The sequence below is a fragment of the Diceros bicornis genome, chromosome 28, assembly GCF_020826845.1.
Source record: "Diceros bicornis minor isolate mBicDic1 chromosome 28, mDicBic1.mat.cur, whole genome shotgun sequence".
Classification (NCBI taxonomy): domain Eukaryota; kingdom Metazoa; phylum Chordata; class Mammalia; order Perissodactyla; family Rhinocerotidae; genus Diceros; species Diceros bicornis.
In genome coordinates, this window is record NC_080767.1 from 14,534,452 (window position 1) to 14,556,916 (window position 22,465).

The window sequence follows — 22,465 nt, forward strand, 5'->3', positions numbered from 1 at the left end:
TGTCACAGCTTTATTTCGAAACCTATTACAACATAGAAATATGCCTTTAATACTTCATATAAAGTTATTGACAATACAAACTTTTTTTCTTTTTTTCCTTTTAATGAAAATGATTTAACTTAGAAATCTATTGTGAAACTTTTGTCTAGTTTTGCAATTCTCAGATATTCCAGTGCAAAAATAGATCCCATTACAGACAGCATAAAGTGCTTGGGATGAAGGGCCAACGATAAAGAAAAAGCACAGAAACATAGCTTCATCCTAGGGTACAAGAAGGGAGAATAGAATACTTAATCCTTATGGACATATAAACAGTCTATAAAAAGGAATGCAACAATTCTGAAGAGAATTAGAGCAATATTACTATAGTACTATGTTATTACTAGTAAATAGTAACAAAGGTACAAATTAATATCTCAGTATCAAAGTGGTTCAATATGATATGACACATGGCTCTTTGGAAAAAACTTTACCTGATATATACAACCACTAGAAGAAAACAGACAAATCCCTTTAGTCAATGATCACTGTACAGTGAATGAATGATGTGCAACATTTAATGGCCACGATGCATATGCTTTCAGTACAAACAGTGAAATACAGTAGTTTGAGGTTTGGTGGTTTGTTTTTTTAACAGTTAACTGTGCTGGGCATTTATGTATAGAGAGCTTTGTTATCTTCTTTTGTATTTTTCACATTCACAGTTGTTAATAAGGTTTCCAAAGTGTCCAAAAGAAGCAAAGGCAGAAATCTTTGAACACTTTTTTTGAGAATTTTTGAAACTCACACAGTTACATTTCCACCGGGAATATGTATATAAATCTTACTTGATTGAGTATAGAGTTGGTTAAAAATTTCTACTATAATTAGGTTTACACAGGAAAATTTAAAAGATTAGTATTTGGATAGTCTAAAAGATAACAATATTAATGAAGTTGACGTGTAACTGTAGATTGCTTCTAGCCTCAGAAGAGTTTCTTTTAAATCTGTATTGAAAAGTTGTATTCTTTTTTTTCAAACTAGTTCACAGTGCCTTTTGATTTTTTAAAATATGGCCTTGAAGTTAGAGTAATTAAAGCAAGGAGAGGCTCATGGAGTTAATATAATAGAGAATTAAAACATGATTCTAGTGAAATGGGAAAACAGAAGTTTGATTTTGAAAAAAATATTAAACAAGAAGAAACTAAATTATTCTATGAATTTTACATCATTAAAGATAGCATAAAATATAATGATCTCATGCTAACAGTTATTGGAAATATGCCTTCATTACTTTTTATCATTTTAGAAAACAATATTGGCATTAATTTCTACAAGTCATTTTCTTTTTCTAACAAGTTACATGATAACATTCTATAAATTTTAGAAGAATATAGATTAATTTGAAATAGATTTGAAATCTTACACCTTTAGAATATTTAAATTTTAGAAAAAGGAGAAGAAACTAGTAATGATATTGAAAGATTGCTTGAACTTGACCCAAACAGTAGTTCCCTCATATTTTTGTTCTCTCAAGACAGATGACATTAAGCATCACTCAAATAATATTTTTTTAAAGTTTACTGACTTCAAAAGAATAAGACTGGGTTATAAAAGTCTGAAATATACTTAATGTGGGGGCATTTGCTATTTTTACTTTTTTTAGGGTAGACTAGTGATTGAAGAGATGAACAATCAGATTGTCAGAATGGGGTATCTAAGATCTTCAAAGCTAATTATTTGAAGGTACTAAATGCCATAAGCATAAGTTCAACAAGTTTTGAAGCTAGCTGTGTTCTCTGTAAAAGTATTCATTGTTTTAGCCTTGTGACCCTTATGACATTTAAACTCTCTTGGCTTTTACATTGTTGCTATTTTCAAAAAGTGGGCTGCCTGGTATTCTTTCAGTGGGCTCCCACAACCACCACCACCAAACAACCTACATTTGTAAACCAGTTGGCTGAATAACATGGCACAGGAAATCTACTGAGACTTAATTTCTCCCCACCCCATCCATACATAATTCCTCATTCAGCTATAACATACACTCAAAAAATAGTTGATTAATGAACTGAAATTAAGAATATTTTAAATGATCCTAAAGAAACTCAAATATAATGTCATGAGATCTTGACCATCACATTGTTTTCTGGTCACTAGGCACTAGTCAGACGATCCATCTGCAAATTTACATGAGAAAATAAAGCTAGAGAGGCAATACTCCTCTATGCCACGGGGCTCTACAAAGAGGCCATTCTGTTTCAGAAGTCACTGACAGAACTTAAAATTCCAAGTAACATTAAAAGTACAAATATTTTTGTCAAAATACAACTGTCTCTTCCTATTCTAGATTAATTTAAAAAGCCAGACATAATACTACATGTGTGTCAAACAACAAGATCTTGAGATGCGGTGTACCGTGTTAGCAGACACTCAGAACAAATGGACACAGGCCTCCCTAGGTTTGAACGTGCCATCTCTTTAATCCCATGCCCTGTCCTCTGCAGCTTGCAGCCCCAACAACGTGGCTGCTGATTCTTTGCTTCTTACCAGGATCTAAGTATATTTAAAGAGTCCCAGAAAGATGACCCTGGAGACCCATGGCTCCAAGCAGAGGACAACATAACAATGGAACCAAACTTCATTTGTCTAGAGCCACCCACAGTTTGCATGTTACCACCACCAGAGCAGCTCATCAAAGTGGGAATCAAAGCAGGACCTTCCCCACATATGGCACCATTTTGTCACCTGATAGTTAATGATGTCAACAGACTCTGAGCAGAGCAGCTTTCACAAAAAGTGTGGATGACACACCATGGTGCTTCAGTCTTTCTGAGCAACTTGGCACTAGTAATTCTGGCACACTCATTGCCAGCAATGGATGTGTCACCAGGAAACCAATCTCCTGGCATGGCATGGCTCAATGAACAAGGATGTGCATGACTTTTGATTTTGAAAAATAACCACTGGCCACGATTACTTGATCAATTATTGTTGCAACCCCAGTGAGAATACAAAGGAACAAAAAAAGTACTTCAAACCCATATGTCCGCTGGGTTCCATATTAGAGTTTCACATAGGTATAAGGTAATAAACTAAATTCAAGTCTTTTTCACTCGAGAGCCATACAAAACATAGGCTACAAAGGCACTGCCCCTGTAATGGAATTTTGTTTTCATTGCATTGAATTGCATTGCATTGAATAGTATCAGTACAGTATCCAGTTTATTTCTTCCCACAAAAACATCCAGCTCTTTCCTCTGGAACACTTCACATGGTGCAAAAGAAGAGCTAGTTCTTCCATTCTTTCAGCCACCCTGCATGAACAGTATTCTTCATACGTAACTTTCTTTCACTTTCTCATCCTGCAGAAAAGATGTGAGAACTGCAACATCCACGACTGTCTGGTTTTTGTGTAATGACAGGTCCTTTAAGTGGTCATCATCACTTTGGTCCTTGGCAAAGTTTACAAATACCTGTCAAAAGAAAGATGGACCTTCATAAATACCACTGAACTTGCTCGCTTTCTAGTTACATTTTTCCCCCATGTAAAAATTAGATCAGGTAAGAGAATAGAAGGTTGCATAAACAGATGAACTAGAAAACTCTGTGTGTGAGGGAGAGGGGAATACCTGAAAAAGCACAAACCATTTAAAAAGTGACCTTCTATATTGCCCCTCACATCAACTGCTCAACCATGTATTTACTTTGACTCATACAGGCTTGACTAAAGGGAAGAGGGACAAAAACTAATATTTACTGAACACCTACTAAGTGCCAGGATCTGTTTGGTATTTGATGTTATCTAATTTAAATGGAAAAAAGCATCTGGCAAAATGCCTGGGCCATGGTAGGTACTCAACAAATAGCAGTTATTGTGATTGTTACAATCTATTCTCACAATAACCCTATCAAGTAGATAGCATTGTCTCTCTTTTCAGATTCAGAGAGGTTTAGTACAAAGCATGGCTAGTAGAAGACCACCAGGAATTCAAGCTCAGATGGTCTCAATTGCTCTAGGGCCCATAATGGGGGAAGGGGAGAGAGGGCAGGAATCCTCGCCCTGAAAAGTAAATCTGTTTCTGACACTCAGAGCTTACTTGGTCAAGTGTTGTCTGAGAAACAGAGTAGTCTTCTATGTGGAGTCGCTTTTTGCTCTGGGAAAGGATGCTGAATATCCTGGCCAGAGAAGATAATGAAGATGGAAGCTGGTACTGGAGCATGTTCCGGTGCTTCTCCTTTAGGACGCTTCCAGGGAAGGCGAGTCCAAAGAACTCCTGGACAGGCTTCAGATCAGGGTTGGACCCTGCTATCCGCACAACTATAGTATAACCATCTCCAAACCTGAAAGCAGAGAAAAAAAATCCAAATAGAAGATCCTCAGGAAACTTCTCAAAAGAATATTTAACCCTGAGAACCCAACTCGTGTCATGAAAAAGGTCCTTGACAGAGTGAGGGACCAGTTCTCATTTACTGAATACCTATTCTGTGTGAGGTGCCATGCCGAGTGCCTGAGACATGTGATGTCATTTAATCCTCACCTGGACCTATGAAGTCTGACTGATGTCACAGAGAAACTGAGGCCCAGGGAGTTAGTCACCTGCCCATAGCACAGAGCTCATCAGTGGAAGGGCCAGGATGTGGACTCGTTTGTGTTCAACTCCAAAGCCTATGCTTTAACCATCCTGGTGTGTGCAAATTTTTCCATTTCATCCATATAACAAAGCTACATAGTAGATATCCCTAGGACACTGACTTTCAGGAAGGTTAAGTAACTTGCCCAAGGGCACACAACCAGTAGAAAGTGAAGACAGAATTTGAATGTGTCTCTGTTTGACTTCAGAGCCCTCATTCTTGCTACTATACCATTTTGCTCAGTTTATTTCCCTTTATTTTATCTATTTATTTTTTTTGTGAGGGAGATCAGCCCTGAGCTAACATCCGTGCTAATCCTCCTCTTTTTGCTGAGGAAGACCGGCTCTGAGCTAACATCTATTGCCAATCCTCCTCCTTTTTTTTTTTTTCCCCCTCAAAGCCCCAGTAGATAGCTGTATGTCATAGTTGCACATCCTTCTAGTTGCTGTATGTGGGACGCGGCCCCAGCAGGGCCGAAGAAGCGGTGTGTCGGTGCGCGCCTGGGATCCAAACCCGGGCCGCCAGTAGCAGAGCGCATGCACTTAACCACCAAGCCACCTGGCCGCCCCTATTTCCCTTTATTTTATCTCACCATTTATACACTCACAAAAGAATAAATGCAAGCTTTCTCAGTAGGTGCTATCCCAATGAGATTATCTTTGTTACCTATTTTTCAGATGTTGGACGCTGCCAAGACACCTGAACCTCCCATTGACCATAATTGCCATCCTAGTGCACAGAGCTTCACATTCTTCCATACTGTGGGAAAAGAGAATGAGTTTTAGTTTCAGAGAGATGCTCCTACCACCATCAGAACATCAGCATGACATCCAGCATTTCAAAGAAATGGATTCTCAGCTTCCTAAGGCATCACTGCATCCTGTTACAAATAAATGCAGATGTAGGATAACAATGCAGTGCTGTTTACAATTGTGAAAAACATCGGAAACTATCCCAGTGTCTACAAAAAGAGGAACAGTGCTAACACGACTAACAGCTATAAGAAATGATGACATATCTAAATTTACTGACTTGGAATAATGTTCACAATATATTGTGAAGTGAAAAAGAGCAATATATATACTAAGCTTCCATTTTTCCTTGTAAAATTCCATTTTTCCTTGTAAAAACATACACACACTTGTGTGTATAGATTTTCATAGGAAAACTCTGCGAAGATATACAGTCCAATGATAGTAATGGTTGTCTCCTAGTGATGCAATTTCAGGTGATTATAATTGTTTTTCTCCTTGCCTTTCTGAATTTTCTAATTTTTACACAATGATCATATATACTACTTGGAAAACTTAAAAATCAGACAACACAGAAGCCAAGCCAAGTCTTCAGTACCGACCTATGAGATGTAAGCACTACTGATCTTCCTTCCTTGACAATACTTAGGGCACAATTCCACAGGAATCGCCGGGCTTTGGGATCCATGCCTGTGGTTGGTTCATCCTATAATTGGAATAAAATAAGTTCTATTATTTGCTGGAAAAACACCAAAGATTTGTTTTTAAATGCAGAAGCATCTTTGAAATAGCCTAAATTTTAACTTATCATTCTAGTTATTTCTTGATGGGCCAAAGAAGAACCAGACCTTGCACACAAAAATAAGTTTCATATTCGTTTGTAACCAGTTCATTTCTATAAATGTGTCATTGAAGTAGGAAACTCAAATAATTTAATATTTTATGAAATTAAATTTCATAAAGGGAAGGGAAAAAGCCATTTACTGTCATTTATCTTTTCATGACTGACAGGTATATACTAAAAATTCTTTTTGTTTGAAATCTCTACTAAAGTCAGTATAAGGTTTGCATAAAATTCCTTTTCTTCTTTTTTTATTCTAGCTCACTCCAGCTTAGCATGTTATATTGTACCTGCCAGTCTTAGAGAAACAAATTCCAGATCCAAATGGTCTGAATAACATTAAAGCCTCAACCCAAGGCTTCTTCCTGTAGTAACTTCAATCCTCTGCTCCGCAGAAGATAAAGGGTCAAGGGTCACTGTCCAGTCTAATTTTCTGTTTTCCATCTATCTGTATGTAACGAACTATGACCCAGGTGCAACCTTAGGGATCTTGAAGCTGTGTCCATACACTCTTTATCTTCAGGAGCTGAACACATAGATGGTCAGAAAGAATGTTCCAGAGAAAGGTCAAATCACAAATCCAGCCTCAGCCACACTTGTCAGGGTTCTCCATGCCAGAGAAACAAGGTCCCTCGAGTACCTCTCTTTTGGAGCATCTGAGGGCATGGCAGAGCCACCCCAGTTATGTGTCAAGGAGAGAAACAAGAAAGCTTCTCTCTGGTTCTCTGAGGCTGCTCTGCTGTTCCCGGTTGGGGGAGGGGGCTTGCGATTGCCCAGCCAGTCATGCAATATCCCTGGACATACAGGTCCTCAGAAGAGTAATGTTTTCCATTCACAGTCACACTCACCAGAAACACCACAGGAGGCCCGCCGATCAGAGCTATGGCTGTTGAGAGCCTGCGTTTGTTGCCTCCACTGTAGTTACCGGCGTATTTTTCTCCATACTTCACAAGGCCCAGTTTCCGAATTGCCCACTCACCAACCTAGAGCGATAAAAAAAACACCTTGGCTTTTGTCTGGTTTGGTAACTATGTCATGCTTTCTTACATATGAAAATTCTTTCACCGAGGTAAGATCATATTCTGTAATCATCACCTGGCAAGTGTCAAGGAGCCAAAACCAGAGGGAAGAGATTCATGCGGGTGGGAGCAGCACTCTCCCTCACCCTCCAGCATGTGCCTGCCCACCCATCCCCGCCCCACTGCCACCACAGATTCCCACCCTGAAAGTAAGTGCAAAGAGCCAGCATGTCAGATTGCTGCATCCGTGAGGAAAATCAGCCTGAAGCTGATGGTCATGTGTGCAAGTCAAAGCCATAAGGTATATTGTTAGGATGCCAAAGGAGGCAGGCCGGCTTTCTGGTGCCCACGGTACCTTGCCAACTTCTTTCTCTGGGACTCCTCTCAAGAGGGCAAAGAACTCCACATGTTCTCTTCCAGTTAGTAGCTCCGTGATGGCATCAAATTGAGGGCAATAGCCCATGTTCTGATGTACTTCATGGATGTTTGATAAGATACTGCAAAAAAGACAAAACTGGTCAGGTTTTAAGCATTCAGAGATACTATGATGAGACAATCTTGCCAAATATTCCTATAAAGCATGCTTGTGCATGACAAAAATACCAGTGAGCACACCTGCTGTAGCTTGAAGGAATAGCCTTTCTGCCCCCAGGATGCCAGCCCCTCCTGGCAGTCAGGGTTCCTGCCTCTATCCTGCCCAGTCCTTGCACCTGGCTCCCCCAACACCTCAATCGGCAGACTCAGTCCCGTTTCAAAATCCCCAAGTCCATCCCAACTGCAGCACCATCTCCACCAACAACCTCGGTCACACAGTCCTGGGGCTTTAACACTAAGTCTCCATCCCCGACTTGATTCTGTGGCCCAGTGATAATGTACCAAGCACCTTGTTGCTCCAAAGTCTCCTTCATGACCATTCAGACGCACAGGAAGCCCAGCAACTCTGGGTGTGACCTCCTTCTGCTTTATGATGCTTATACAATGACTCGGCCACAGCATGTTCCAGACCCCTTGGTTCTGCTAAATACCCAAGCCAGGCACTCTCCTGGTGTTTTTGATCATAGACCCTCTGAGAATCTAGTGACAAGAAAAAAATATACCTATAGACACAATTTTACATATAAAATTGTGGGGGCAGCTTTTAGGCCCTATGAAGCCAATCTCAGGTTAAGAATCCTTGATGTAGGAGAAACTCAGTGTTACATCCAGTCTGATGGCTGCACTTCAGCCACCTCTGGAGAGCCCTGAGTTTGGCCTTTCAGCAGTATTCATGCTTCTCTGCATATCTAATTAGTAGTCCCAGGTCCAGCCTTTTCCAGAATTACGATTGAGGCGCCCAAGGACACTGTGCCTGGCCCTCACAGCTACAATGCCCAAGCTAGCTCTTACAACCAGTCACTGTGACAAACCTTAGTTTGGGCCAGTTATTGCTGCTATTGCTAGAGATGCCCCAGGATCCTGGTACTAGGAACAAGCCTGGGGAAGCAGGTGTGTAGCCTTAGGCCTGCCATTCCAGAATTTCTGTTCTCTTAAATATCTCCTTTACACTGCTACTGAAAAAACTGGTAAGAGACAGAAGAGGAGCCCCACGAGTACATTAAGTTCCGCGCTCTTTTCAATTGTATTGGCTACTAGCCCCTGTTCATTGTTTTCAAATTGTGAGTCATCAGCCATTAGTGGGTTGTGAAATCAATTTAGTGGGTCAAGATCAGCATTTTTTAATGACATGATATAGAGAAGAATAGGAAATATCAGAGTGCACTACAAGTAGCAATAGTAGTATTATTTTATGAAACTTTTACTTAACTTATATGTGTGCATGTGTATGTGTTTTTGTATATTTACGGGTTGAGAGGTAAATGTATTTGCCATTATGGGTCATGGTCAGAAAAGTTTGAAAGTCACTGCCTTGTACCATTTCTCCATATAAAAAGCCCAGAGAGGGGGCTGGCCCCATGGCTTAGCGGTTAAGTATGCGTGCTCCGCTACTGGCCGCCTGGGTTCGGATCCTAGGCACGCACCGACGCACCACTTGTCTGGCCATGCTGAGGCTGCGTCCCACATACAGCAACTAGAAGGATCTGCAGCTATGACATACAACTATCTATTGGGGCTTTGGGGACAAAAAGGGAAAAAAAAAAAAGGAGGAGGATTGGCAATAGATGTTAGCTCAGGGCCGGTCTGCCTCAGCAAAAAAAAAGCCTAGAGATGCCCCACATATTTAGAGTACTCAAGGGTAACATTGCCTAACAGGTCTCTAAAGTGGAGCTGTACCCAAAGATCAGACTGCTTAGTGACCTGTGCATTCTCAGATAATGGCTTGATGGTGGCCTCATCACCTGGTACAACCTTTATAGAGAGCAATTTGGCAAGTACATACCCTTTTACCTTCTAGGAATTTTCCCTAAGGAAATAATCAAAGATGAATCCAAGGACATATTTACATAGTGAAAAACAGAAACTAATAAATGTCCAACAAAAAGGAACTGACTAAATAAACTACAGGTACGTGTATATAGAGGAATTTTATGCAGCAATGTGAAATTCTATATCTCAGAATATATAACTCATTGGGAAATATAATACGCTCATTAACAATAAAAACTAATTTAAAAATCTAGATACAGTATGCTCTCAATTTTATAATACATTTATATGTATATATAAAATAGATTTGGGGTGATGGGAATGTTCTAAAATTGGATTGTGCTGATGGTTGCACAACTCTGTAAATTGACTAAAAATCATTGAATTATACTCTTAAAACAAGTAAATTGTATGGTATGTAAATTATACCTGAATAAAGCTGTTAAAAAAAAAATAGAGTGAGACTGAAAGGAAATGTAAATAGTGGTTACCTCTAGAAAGAGGGATTATGGATGTTTTTATTTTTCTTCTATACACTTTACTATATTTCAGCATTTTTATAAACTATATAGTACTGTTATAATCAGAAAAATAACAGGGGCCGGCCCTGTGGCATAGTGGTTAAGTTCGGCGTGCTCTGCTTCAGCAGCCCAGGTTTGCAGGTTCAGATCCCAGGTATGGACCTACACCACTCCTTAGCCATGCTGTGGTGGTGACCCACATACGAAATAGAAGAAGATTGGCACAGACGTTAGCTGAAGGCTAATCTTCCTCAGCAAAAAAAAAAGAAAAAAAGAAAAAAAAAAGAAAAAGAACGATATATTTATTTAAATAAAGTAATAAAAAAGTCTCTGTGGCAAAATACAGACCACTTCTTGTCTCACCTATTTTTGTTAAGGAAAGCATCTCCTCTGGTAACAGTGGTATCTCCAGTTAACATCTTGAAAGTTGATGATTTCCCAGCCCCATTAACTCCCAGAAGTCCAAAGCACTGAAAAATATTGGGTAAGTTGTGTAAGCAAATTACTAAAAATCTGAATATAAATGACCCTTATAAAAGTGTTACCTCAGCTTAGTTTTTATATAACATGATCCTAAAACATCATTCTTAAATATCAATGAAGAATTAAATATTTTTTGGGTTTTAAGGACTCATGTAGATATTTAAACATATATTTTATAATGAGACCATTTTAAGGGTGGGCATATTTGTAAATATTATTTGAGTCATCAGGTTGGGGCCAAAGTTAATGTGTGAAGCAGTCATGAAACCCAACTTGTCACATTCACCCTCTAATCTGGCTAAAGGGCATAAAAGAACACCAACATGAATGAGAAAGGAGAACATCTATTTTTTAAAATCTATTTGAATTTCATCGTCATCTTCAGCAGATCACAAAATCATGCACTGGATGTGCATGCTTTTCTTAAATTGCCTGAGATTATCCAAAATCATTCTCTTTTGACAAATGGGGTCCCCATCCTCTCAATGACTGATTGCTCCACACAGACATAAATAGAGAGGCCTTTAGAAACCACTTTTACCCCTCACAGATAGTGTTGTTGGATTGGGTAGAGACAGTCTGAATTAATAGGGACAAATACAACGTAGGCAAAGTGCCTTTACCTCGCCAGGAGGAATGCCAACACAAATCCTGTCAACAGCAGGCTTCCTCTTCCTTCTATACACCTACGATAAACAAAATGCAAAAATTCATGAGCCGCAGGAACTCACAGCCATCTCAAGCAACTGAGGAAGAGGGAATTATAGCCCAAACACACCATGAAATAAGACCCATAGATAAGACTAAGTCACATATTTGATGTGCTAAGAGCCTTGGCCTATCTCTGTGGCAACTGCCTTCTGAATGACTCTGAAGCTCAAAATAAAAGTGAATTTATTTTTATTTTTAATCTAATATCAACCTTTTAAAAAACATATTGGTCATTAATATCTACATAATTTTTATTTACTTAATATATAAAGATATTGTAAATAGTTTAAACATTAAATTCTATAGGGTAAAAATTTATAATCAAAACATTGCAAATATTGTACATATCACAAAAAAGTGAATTCTTAGGATTCTGGCACCTAGAGAGGGCTGAAACAGATCCTCCCCCTGAGCAACAGCGATATACAGTATCAACTTTGTGGACCATGAAACTCAAAATCAACCATTCATTCTCCCTACCTCAGCTTTGATTAGATATACAATATTAGTATGTTTTAATAACAAACACATAAATGTAAGTGTGAAAAACAAATATACTCAAGAATGAGAACTCACATTACAAAAGTATTCTCAGTAGGATTTCTTTAATTAAGAAATCTCCATCGTGTATTTTATTTTTTAATTTTTTTTTTATTATTTATTTATTTTTTCCCCCAAAGCCCCAGTAGATAGTTGTATGTCATAGTTGCACATCCTTCTAGTCGCTGTATGTGGGACGCGGCCTCAGCGTGGCCCGAGAAGCGGTGCGTGGGTGCGGCCCGGGATCCGAACCCGGGCTGCCAGCAGCGGAGCGCGCGCACTTAACCGCTAAGCCACGGGGCTGGCCCTCCATGGTGTACTTTAAATAAAATTAAATTGACAGAAGTTTGGTTTAGATGCACATTTTGGGAAGCATGCTCTTTTTCTTAAGCAAGTCAGCAAAAAGCTAATTTCCAACACATAAAGCTGGAAAAACTGAAGACAAGTTGTTACAGCTTGTATTCATTGCCTCACCTTAGTCAACTCCTTGATTTCCAAGATGTCATTCTGTCCTCCACCATCAAGAATTCTCTGTCTTTCCCGCCTGACATCTTCATCCTCATCATTCAGAGGAGGAAGCTTTGCATTTATAGGTCTTAGGGGAAAAAATTTAAGAAAAATCAACTTCCAAGCTGCTTTTCAAGAGAAAGATCTGGTTTCTAAAGCAGTCCTATAAAATCTACTCTCCACAGTTTCCCGGATCGGCAGTGTTGGAGGCCAGGGGCTGCCCACATTAGGAAAATCACTTTGATTATCTGCTTTGCGTTCAATTCAATCCAACCACCAGTGATGAGCGTTGCCCTGTGCTCCTCCTCTGTGGCCTCAACCAGGCGCTCCACGAGTTCTGAGAGAAAGCTCACCTGGGCCTGATGAAGAATCTGTACTGGATCAGAACTGTGATGAGGAAGAACACCACACCTTCCACGGCCATGGCGAAGAGGTTTCGTCCCACCAAGTCCCAAGAGAGTGGCGAGACAAAGCGATTCTCCCCTGGCAGACACAGTGCAGAGATCCAGTCAGAATGGAGGCACTAAAGACCTCAAATTCAGAGTCACATGCACCTATGTTCCTAGAAACACCAATGGTTTTCACTCATGACAAGGAAGAAAAAATAATGGAGTGACCACTTTCCAAATCTGATTCAGGGTAGGGTTTTGGGGAAATATACTGGGACCCCGTGTCAATCAGAATTTCAGAGCCAGTGTGTATTAGATCTGTAACTTCATCTAAGATATCTAATGTTTCCTTTTTAATGAGACATGCCAAAAATTCTCTTTAAAAAAGCAAACAATCCACAATAATTCTTAGGGTATTTTAGCAAATTACAAGTTTCACTTGAGAAAGATTAGAAAGTACTTTTTAAAAGATGTCCCTTTCATGGGGCAGGCCGGGTGGCGTAGCAATTAAGTTCGTACGCTCTGCTTCAGCGGCCCGGGGTTCACGAGTTCGGATCCCGATCGCGGAGCTACGTACCACTTACCAAGCCATGCTGTGGCAGTGACCCATATAAAGCAGAGGAAGATGGGCATGGATGTTAGCCCAGGGCCAGTCTTCCTCAGCAAGAAAAGAGGAGGATTGGCAACAGATGTTAGCTCAGAGCTAATCTTCCTCAAAAAAAGAGATGCACCTTTCAGTAGCATATAATGTAACCTAGTGACTCAATTAAATCATCTGGTTTTATGTAAATATTCCCTAAATTCCTTATACATCTCCTTTGTACCTCCAAGTTGGGGGAAAAAAAAAGTCCCTCTTCTATGTCCATTAAATAACATGGCCCATCTAACTATATGAGCCAGTGGTAAAGAATCATAATGTGGCCACAGGAGAAAAATTTTTAAAGACTCCAAAGGTAGAAAGAGCTGCAGTAAATTACCTTTTTATAGACTATGTAAAAGGTAATATATGGCCACATCTGCAGGCCCATGATTTTCCTCATAGTCAGAGCCAAAGTTTGCATCTTTCCTTCTGATTCTCTGGCCTGTATCTAATTCTCAAAGCTGTGGTTTAACTTTTCCAATAACTCTGACAAACACAACCAGTGGCATTAGGTCCACGCTAAAGCCAGTATCTTATCTCCAAAATTGCCCTCTATACTTTTCTCAATGCTATCAGAGGCACAGACAAATGGCTGTGTCACAAGACCCACGCCACAACCAGCTTCGTTGTCATGAGCCTTATCAGTGGTGGGAAGTCCTGTGCCCCATTACCAGCCTCTTTCCAAAACAAAGGCCAGAGTAGCAAGGCCCATGCAAACTGCCATCTCTGCTGAAGCATCCTCTAGTCACTGCTGTCACTCACCAAACCTTTCCAAGGCATCAGCCATGGCCTGGTTTTTCACCATGTCAATGAGCCCCCGTCCCAGGCAAAAATGTGGGAAGATCAAGAACACAGACTTCAGGATATCATTGATGTTATTCAGCTTCTGAAAACATAAGACAGACAGAGAGAGAGGGAGAAACTGAATGTCATTCATGGCGTAGGCTAAAAATTTATCAAAGTCTGAAATATGGAAGGGAAGAAAAGAATTTGATTCCCTGGGGTCAAACTGAACCTTTACATTCAGATACTAATAAATAGCAGCAGCCATAGCTGATGATATATAACACCATAAAATTTTGCTCTTTAGAATATCCTGTATAATGCTATGAATATGGAGAAATATGAGCAAAGTTTAGAAACATGGTTATGTTTAATCAAAAGCAAATCCATAACAAAATATTTGCTTAGCATTTTAAACAAATTGCTCATGTCTGGGTCAATATTTCAGTTTCAGGATTTTGTTGGAATTTTAAAAATTCTTCTCAAATACATCAAGCGAGCAGTGGCCAAATATCCAACAATTGAGTACATTGCTATGTGCTGGATGCACTGTACTAGGGCACAGGAGGCAAAGGTTAATAACAAACAGTCTCGACTCTGAGGAAATTACTACATAATTGGATATGTGTTGTACTGGAGGCATGAACTGCAGGCTCTGGGAGCACAGGGAAGAGAGAGCACCTCCTACGAGGCAGGTAAGGAAAGCTTCACATTTGAGTTTAGTCTTGAAGGATAAGTGAGATACTAACAGGCTCCGATAGAGGAAGGGCATTTAAAGCCAGGCCTACAGGAGTGTGGTGGGTTTAAGGGACAACTCAGCTGAAGCAGCACCTCACAGTGCGTTGGGAAAGGGTGTGGTGGGAACTGGCCAGAAAGAGTTGTACCCCTCTGAAAAGCCTTGCGTGCTAAGTTAAGGTGTTTGGACAAAGGTAATGACAGGAGGAATGGACAGGGAACCTTGCTGAAGAGATCTATAGTTAGAATAACTGACAAGATTCTTCCCACCAGCTGAATAAGCAAAAGCAAAGCATATAAGATGACCCTAATATTGTCAGCTGGAGTGACTGGATGGATGGTAACGCCATCCAGAGTGACAGGAATGGCAAGAGAAATATTAGGTTCTGAGAGGACAGGTGATTAGGGCATATTGAGTCTGGGGTGTCTGTAAATTATCTAAACGGAGCCATCCACTAAGCAAGTGAGACTGTGGGACTAGAGTTCACAGAAACAATCAGGGCTAAAGGCACAGAGCTGAGAGATTACAGCAAACAACACTGAGAGGTGGCGGTAAAGCCTTGGGAATGAATAGCATCACCCAGAGATAGTATCTAAAGCAGAAAGCAGAGATAGCAGAGGACCGAATACTGAAAACAGCAACATTTAAACAGAAAGGAGTGGGCCGGCCCCGTGGCTTAGCGGTTAAGTGCGAGCGCTCTGCTGCTGGCGGCCTAAGTTCGGATCCCGGGTGCACACCGACGCACCGCTTCTCCGGCCATGCTGAGGCCGCGTCCCACGTACAACGACTGGAAGGATGTGTAGCTATGAAGGATGTGTAGCTATGACATACAGCTGTCTGGTGGGGCTTTGGGGGTAAAAAATAAATAAATAGAATCTTAAAAAAAAATAAAAAAAATAAACAGAAAGGAGTATAAAAAAACATGTCAAAGAAAACTGAAAGGTTTGATCAGAGAAATATAAGGAAAAGGAGGAGAGAGAGATAATGTGCAAACCCAGGGAAGAGAGAATCTGAAAAAGGACAGAGTGAGTGGTTGTGGTGTTAACACCACAGACAAGTAGAATAAAATCATGATTAAACATTGTCCTCTGGCCCCCAGAGATGCTCATCCCAGCAGGAGGTGTTCTCTCTGCAGAAACTCACATTGTTGGTGAAGAGCTCCAGCACAAAAGTGGCCACACTGCCATTGATCCCGATGAAGAGGTTCACGCTGGTGAGGACCACATAGGCTGTGCTGGGGATCTTGAACACGAAGGAGGCTGGGTACATGAGAGGTGTGATGGACCACCTGGTAAGGCACAAAGACAAATGTCCACTGGGTGCCCCCTGCCTTCCCTCTGACATTGGGCACCATATGCCTTACCCACTGACACCCCCCACCCCGAGGGGCCTTACCCATACAGCAGAAGCAAAAGGGCTAGCACAGGGAGGTTGGTGGAGGACACGTAGGACTTCTGCTGGAAGCAGATGAAGATGATAATGACCAGCGTGGCAGGGACCACATAGTTGCACTGAAAGTGAAACAAGGGAATAAAATTCACCCCTCCGTCAAAGACACAACACAGCCCAAGCCCTCACCACCATCGGACAAGCAAGGGCAGAAAAACATATTGGAGAATAACTTTCAATTAATGAAGCCACATAAATTGTTAATCAAAATACTGGACAATACATTTTGACAAGCATTTTACCCTTGGCTGATTTTATAAACTACATGCCCTTTCTGTCTTTCCAACAGCTAAGCCAAGGTGTCACGCTCGGTAAACTTACTGAACGATGGATTCCCAGTCAGTAATTTCAACTTCACAGGCAGCAAATAAGCTTCCATTATTCTTCCCGAAGATGATTGTGTCTGTTTCATCATTAATGCTATATTATAGTCTGCCCAAGTTCAATCTCACATATAATCTATTTATGAGGCGAGCGCTTACAACATGAATGTCAGATTGTTTCATCACGTTGAAAATAATTTTAAAGTCTATCTAGATAGTGTATCAAGCATTAAAATGCAGAAATAAAGACTTGACCACAGGATAATTATGAGAATTCATAGCTGGCAGAGCAAAGCATGGGCAGGGAGGGGATGGTGGGTTTGTTGGCTGTTAGAAGAATTTGCAGATTCAGTCCACAGGGCTCTGCCTCAGACATGCTTACAGCAAACATCAGAGGCTCTAAAGCAGGGAGGGACAGATAATACACAGGAAGATAAGTGATGTCCCTGAGTTCTGGGACTTGAACTTTCATCTCTGAATCTCCTATACCCGGCACAGTCAAACACATAGTGAGCACTCAGTGTGTGTTTACTGAACGAAGTAATTACTGGATCAAGACAAAAACAAAAACAAATGGAGACTAAACAAGATGCAGTTTAACGGGGATAAATATAAAGTTTGGGTTCAAAAAAGTCCATTGCATTAGTATAGAATGAAAGAGACCCTATTCCACAATCATTCCTGTGAAATGGAGATTTCAGTTCACTACCAAGTCGCCAACAAGACAGTGCTACTCCCAAAACACAATACCCTTGGGCTGAGTAACAGAAGCATGGGATAGAGGTCAACTCTCTCCAGACTCCTGACCATTCAGACCACAGCCTGAACACAAGGTTAATTCTGGGCTTTGCTTTTCAAAAGGGACATTAACAATATGCAGCATGGCCATAGAGAGGTGATCAGATCAGAAGAGTCACAAGTCTGAGAGGCTTCCTCTAATCAGCACAGACATCATCACCATCATCATCACTCACATTTGTACAGTGTTTTAGAGATTACAGTGTGTTCTCATATATCATCTTATCTGGGAAAGATTTAGGTTAAATGAAAGTTGTCTTCAAATATCTGAGGGGCCTATCCAGTGGGAGAAGAATTAAATTTGCTCACACGTGTGGCTTACAATTAATGGAATTCACAGGGAGATATATTTCAACTCTACTTTACAAAAATTAGAACTTCAGAATTCTTTGAAGTCCTCCATATTGGTCCAAACAGAAGCAATATACGATAGCTGGCATAAAAAACATATTTGCAGTGGACGGATAAGCTTGTGGTAAAATGTAGAGAGTTTTCAAATGACAGACGGATTTCGTAGTAAGTCAAAAGAATGCTCTGACTCTGGAGGTTAAAATCTATCAGACAAGTTAAGAGGCACTGGAGTTTTGACTAAGAGTCTTCCACCTCAGTGTTTCTTTGAAAAGTTTTCACTTAGGAAATTAGGTGGTGGTGGTGTTAATTGCAGTCAGTGTGGACAGATTTTCTCTCTGGTGTAAGATCAGCTCTGTATTTAACACCGTGTTTGGTGACATGGAAGTGTACAACTGCCTCTGCCTTTTCCTTTTTCATTCATTTTTTAGACCAGCTAGAACACTTCCTGGTGCTAGCCAGGGGCTCTTTCATCCAATCCACAGCCCTGATGGAGATTTATAAGCAGCAGCAGACCGGTGTTCTTACCATGTCCCAGACAAAATTGGAAAGCCAGTAGATGACGGGCTTCACTCCGCTGATGAACTGCAGGTGCTTCGCTTTGCTGACCCGCTCCTGGATCAGGAACACGACAAAGCTGGCTGGGACGAAGGACATTGCAAAGATGACACAGATGGACACGAGGACATCCACTGATGTGGTCATCCTGAAAAAGAAAGGCAGTGAGGATATGAGGGGCCATTGATGTCGCTGAGGACTCAATCAGGAGGCCACACACACACACACACACACACACACACACACACACAGATATCTGAAGCATAGCCCAGGGAAAAAAATCTGTTCACCAAATAGATTTTATTCGGGGTTACAGATGATTATTTTCAAGTCAGGAAAAAAAAAAAAAACCTGACAATTTAAATGCAAAACTGATTCCACTGAGGTCAAAAGCGCCATAAAGAAACTATTAGAGGAAGTCGAAGAGTGGCCTAATGGCATTCACTTTGTTCCACTGTTCTTGACTTTCTAAAAGCAATAAGTTGTAAATTTTCACACATAAAAGACTAGTGTAGCTTGAAAACTAAATAAAGCAGAAATATTAATGTGAAACTCTTCAAACAATTTCTGGCTGTAAATAAATTTGAAAACAACAGCGTGTGGCATATCAATCTAACACACAAAAATTCCATCAGATTCTTATTATAAGAAGAATGGTGTTATAAGTCCATTAAACAGGTTTACTATAAAAAAATTTATATATATAAATTTTATCTGAGCTTAGTATAAAGATCCCAGTGACATATATTGATATTCTATACGAGTTAAGCAGAAATAACAACTGTGCCATGCTCCATATACAGGAAAAGGTCTACCGTGTGTTGAATATCAACTATGTGCCCAGTGCTGGACTTAGCAATTTACATGAATTGCCTCATTTAACACCATACATCCAGAAAGTTTAGAAACCAGATTCAAACCTAGATCCCTATGATTCCAAAGGCTATACACTAAATTAGATCATACTGTGAACTTCTTACCCACCCACCCACCCACCCACCCATCACACCACCCACCACACACACACAGACACACTCTCCAGGAATTAAAAACACAAGCTGATTAAGGCATGTTTCACCAAGTTTAAAAACAGTGGTTTCAAAACCAATGAAACTGACTTTTTATTAAACATCGTGTGAATGGTGAGTTAAAATACTTTAGGATTTTATTAACAATGTAACTGACTTTATATGAATTCACTAAATGTAATGGTTTTTACATATCAGAGTCATTTATCTTCTGCAGTTTAATCCCTGTCAGCCAATTCATAAACTGATCATTTTCTGTCTAGAGCCTGGACCAGCCCAGACATCCCATAACGTAACTGTTTCCCTAAGTGTTTGTAGACAACCAGCTCATACTTCCTTCCCTGCTCCAAGATTCCCCCAAACACCCTCTCCTCTCCCACCTGATCCGTCCAGACATAGCTCCACTTACAGGGCCACCTCTGAGAGCTGCTGCTTGGTGAGGTTCAGGGGGTGATTGAAAGCAGTGATCCCATACTGCCTGGGGTTCTCTCCCTTCTGCAGGTTGGCCCGCAGAATGGCATTGTTGATGACATTCAAGAAAGAGCTTATGGCATGCCAGCCCTTGTTATTGAACCACACCTGAAATAAAACATAGCAGGTACAAGGTGATGTTCCCAAACCCTGCTCCCAGAGGTAGATGCACACAAAAAAACATGCATGTAAACTTCAGAAATTCCAGTCACATACCAGGACAAAACGTTATGGTTAGAGAACATGGCGAAGTAACAACAGCAGCCAGAGTATACTGAGCACTGACTGTATGGCCAGGCACTGTGCTGTTTACCTTACATCCGTAACTCCTTTAATCCTCACCACAGCTTTGAGATACCATGATCACTGCCTCTATTTTGTAGATTAGGAAACTGAGGCTTAGATAGGCTAAGTGACTTGGTCAAGGTCACAATGGTTCACCTGGTGGGTCTGGTGGCAAAGCAAATTCTCTTAACCATTATATTGTACAGCCTCGCCAGTAAAATTACCAGTCTGCTCTTCTCTGTCATGAATACCCCTATCAACATTATCATGAGCTGGAAGTACTTCAGGGAACATAAAGATTATCATTCATAAAGAAGCTACTGAAACAGGGGGCTTTACCTTGACGTTATTTTTCGTGTCCAGTCCTGTCATGAACCTTCCCAAGCTGCTGAGAAATCGATCCGCAGAACCATCCTGTGAACAAAAGAAATGCGCCTCAGTTGGGATGGTTCACAAGGGAAGGGCAACAGGAAGTCTGCAGTCTGGACAACCAGATAACCTTGTGGAGGGCAACACCACTACTGCCTCCTTCACTGAAGTGAAATTTGAAGCCACTGAGTAACTGGCTCCTGAGAAACAAGTGACCAGAAATCTAAAGCACTGATGTTGCCACGAGCCACAAGTCTTGAAGGAATCATGGGAAAACCCTGTGACTCAAAGTCCTAAGACACAGATGTCTGGCTATAACTGGGTGGTGAGGATTTTTCAAAATGTTCCCCTAGCGTCATCCTAAGACCCAAAACTATACTCAATGTGTATATGTGTCAGACTCGTGGGGTCTGTGCCTCAAAAGCAGAGAGACAGATTCTAGGACTTTCACTGCCACCCGTGATCGAATCCATATCATCCGACCCTCTCAATTCTCACTTAAAAATGGGAAACTTGAGATACAGAGAAATGAAGTGAGTGCTTCTCAGGTCCTAAAGCAAGCTGCCAGCTTAAGGAAAATGATTCATTTCCTGTTTAACCAGTAATTGTTTTAGAAAAGGATGCTTGATGCCTAGTTTATGTACCCACTGGCTAAATTTATAAACTTAAGTTATTATGAGAGATTTTAAATCTCTGAATTGGTTTTTGCTCTACACTTTCAGATATTAAATATACACTGAGTTGCTCAGTCTTGGCTGGCACAAGATCACTAAGTGCCAGTGATGGCTTTGTATTCAAAAGTCTTAACAATAAGCTGCTAGGTGATCTGATTTACCTGCCAACTACTCCCATGTACCAGCAACTCTGGGCCCATTTTCTGACAGGTCTTGGGATGGATACTGTACCTTGGCCAGCTTCAAGTGTCTCTTCATTTGCTTAATGGCATCATTAATGTCTTGACTTGGAGGAAGTGACTGAGAATTACTGGCACCCAGGGAAAACCCGCCATACCTAAAACAACAGCCTAACATTAAAACGCAGACAGTGTGGTGCACGATATCCCTCAGCAGCAGACACCACTTGAGTGTGGACATGCTTCACATAGATGAATTGCTTATTCAAAGTAGGACCAAAGTTAGACTCAGAACAGGTTACAACTTGGCCTTCTCTAATGGATTCCGGCAATCTCTTAACTTTTATGCTTCCTGCCCAAGTGGGAAGGACCTGGGCCTCATTATAGACAGAGTGAGACATCTGAGACGTTGAGGAAAGAATGGTCATTCATCTCGCAGCTGCTCCTTCAACCCTGGGGGCTCAGGCATGAACTTGGGTCTCAAGGCAAGCAGATGGGGAGTCAGGACGAGTAGTGAGGGACACTGACCAGAGAGGCCAAGGAGGGCTTATAGAGAGGCCTTGGCTCTTGCCTAGCATGAGGGCCACTGTAGGGGTCCCAGTCTACTCTGCTCAGAGTTCTGTAGGTCCTGGCCTTTAGGGAAAAGGCAAAGAGCAAAGGTAGGAAGCAGGGACAGAGAGCTAAGTTTTGAGGTGGTGATATAAGGTATCTCATTTTCCAAGAGATGGTTTTGATGCCTTTTATTTCATCCAAGACCTTCTTAGTCTGATTCCAACGGCCTGAAAAATTGTCCTTGAGTCCCTACGACCCCCGGGATCTGATTTTGGGGCAAAGTGTAACTAGCATAGGTATTCTCCTCACAACACTGTGCTTCCTATTAAATCCCTAGAGACCCACAAGAAACTTCTGAATCTCCTCAAGGAAATCAGCATGCCAAGTTTTCAAAGGCCTCTGAAGTGGCAGTTGGGAACCAAGCAGAAATACTACAGGCAAAACAATCCGCATAACAACAACCTCCCAGGATCCATGACCCCTGCATCAAAAGCATCCTCCTCAACTGCAGGAGTCGAGGAAACTAAAGAA

At 41.0% G+C, this 22,465-nt stretch overlaps 1 protein-coding gene across 3 annotated transcripts in view; it reads right to left on the bottom strand.

The window, feature by feature from the left end:
- ABCA1 (ATP binding cassette subfamily A member 1) overlaps window positions 1–22,465 on the bottom strand; it is a 134,834-nt gene continuing 112,369 nt past the window's right edge. For all 3 annotated transcript variants that reach the window (XM_058523695.1, XM_058523696.1, XM_058523697.1), the window contains 17 exons: window positions 21,435–21,540; window positions 20,500–20,574; window positions 19,814–19,983; window positions 18,347–18,524; window positions 16,296–16,411; window positions 16,044–16,188; window positions 14,144–14,267; window positions 12,706–12,835; window positions 12,320–12,440; window positions 11,218–11,280; window positions 10,475–10,581; window positions 7,582–7,723; window positions 7,056–7,190; window positions 5,969–6,072; window positions 5,281–5,373; window positions 4,080–4,323; window positions 1–3,455 (listed from right to left, as the gene is read on the bottom strand). In XM_058523695.1, coding sequence (XP_058379678.1) covers window positions 3,315–3,455; window positions 4,080–4,323; window positions 5,281–5,373; window positions 5,969–6,072; window positions 7,056–7,190; window positions 7,582–7,723; window positions 10,475–10,581; window positions 11,218–11,280; window positions 12,320–12,440; window positions 12,706–12,835; window positions 14,144–14,267; window positions 16,044–16,188; window positions 16,296–16,411; window positions 18,347–18,524; window positions 19,814–19,983; window positions 20,500–20,574; window positions 21,435–21,540 — 2,194 coding nt within the window. In that variant the 3' untranslated portion in view covers window positions 1–3,314. The remainder of the gene's footprint in view (window positions 3,456–4,079; window positions 4,324–5,280; window positions 5,374–5,968; window positions 6,073–7,055; window positions 7,191–7,581; window positions 7,724–10,474; window positions 10,582–11,217; window positions 11,281–12,319; window positions 12,441–12,705; window positions 12,836–14,143; window positions 14,268–16,043; window positions 16,189–16,295; window positions 16,412–18,346; window positions 18,525–19,813; window positions 19,984–20,499; window positions 20,575–21,434; window positions 21,541–22,465) is intronic.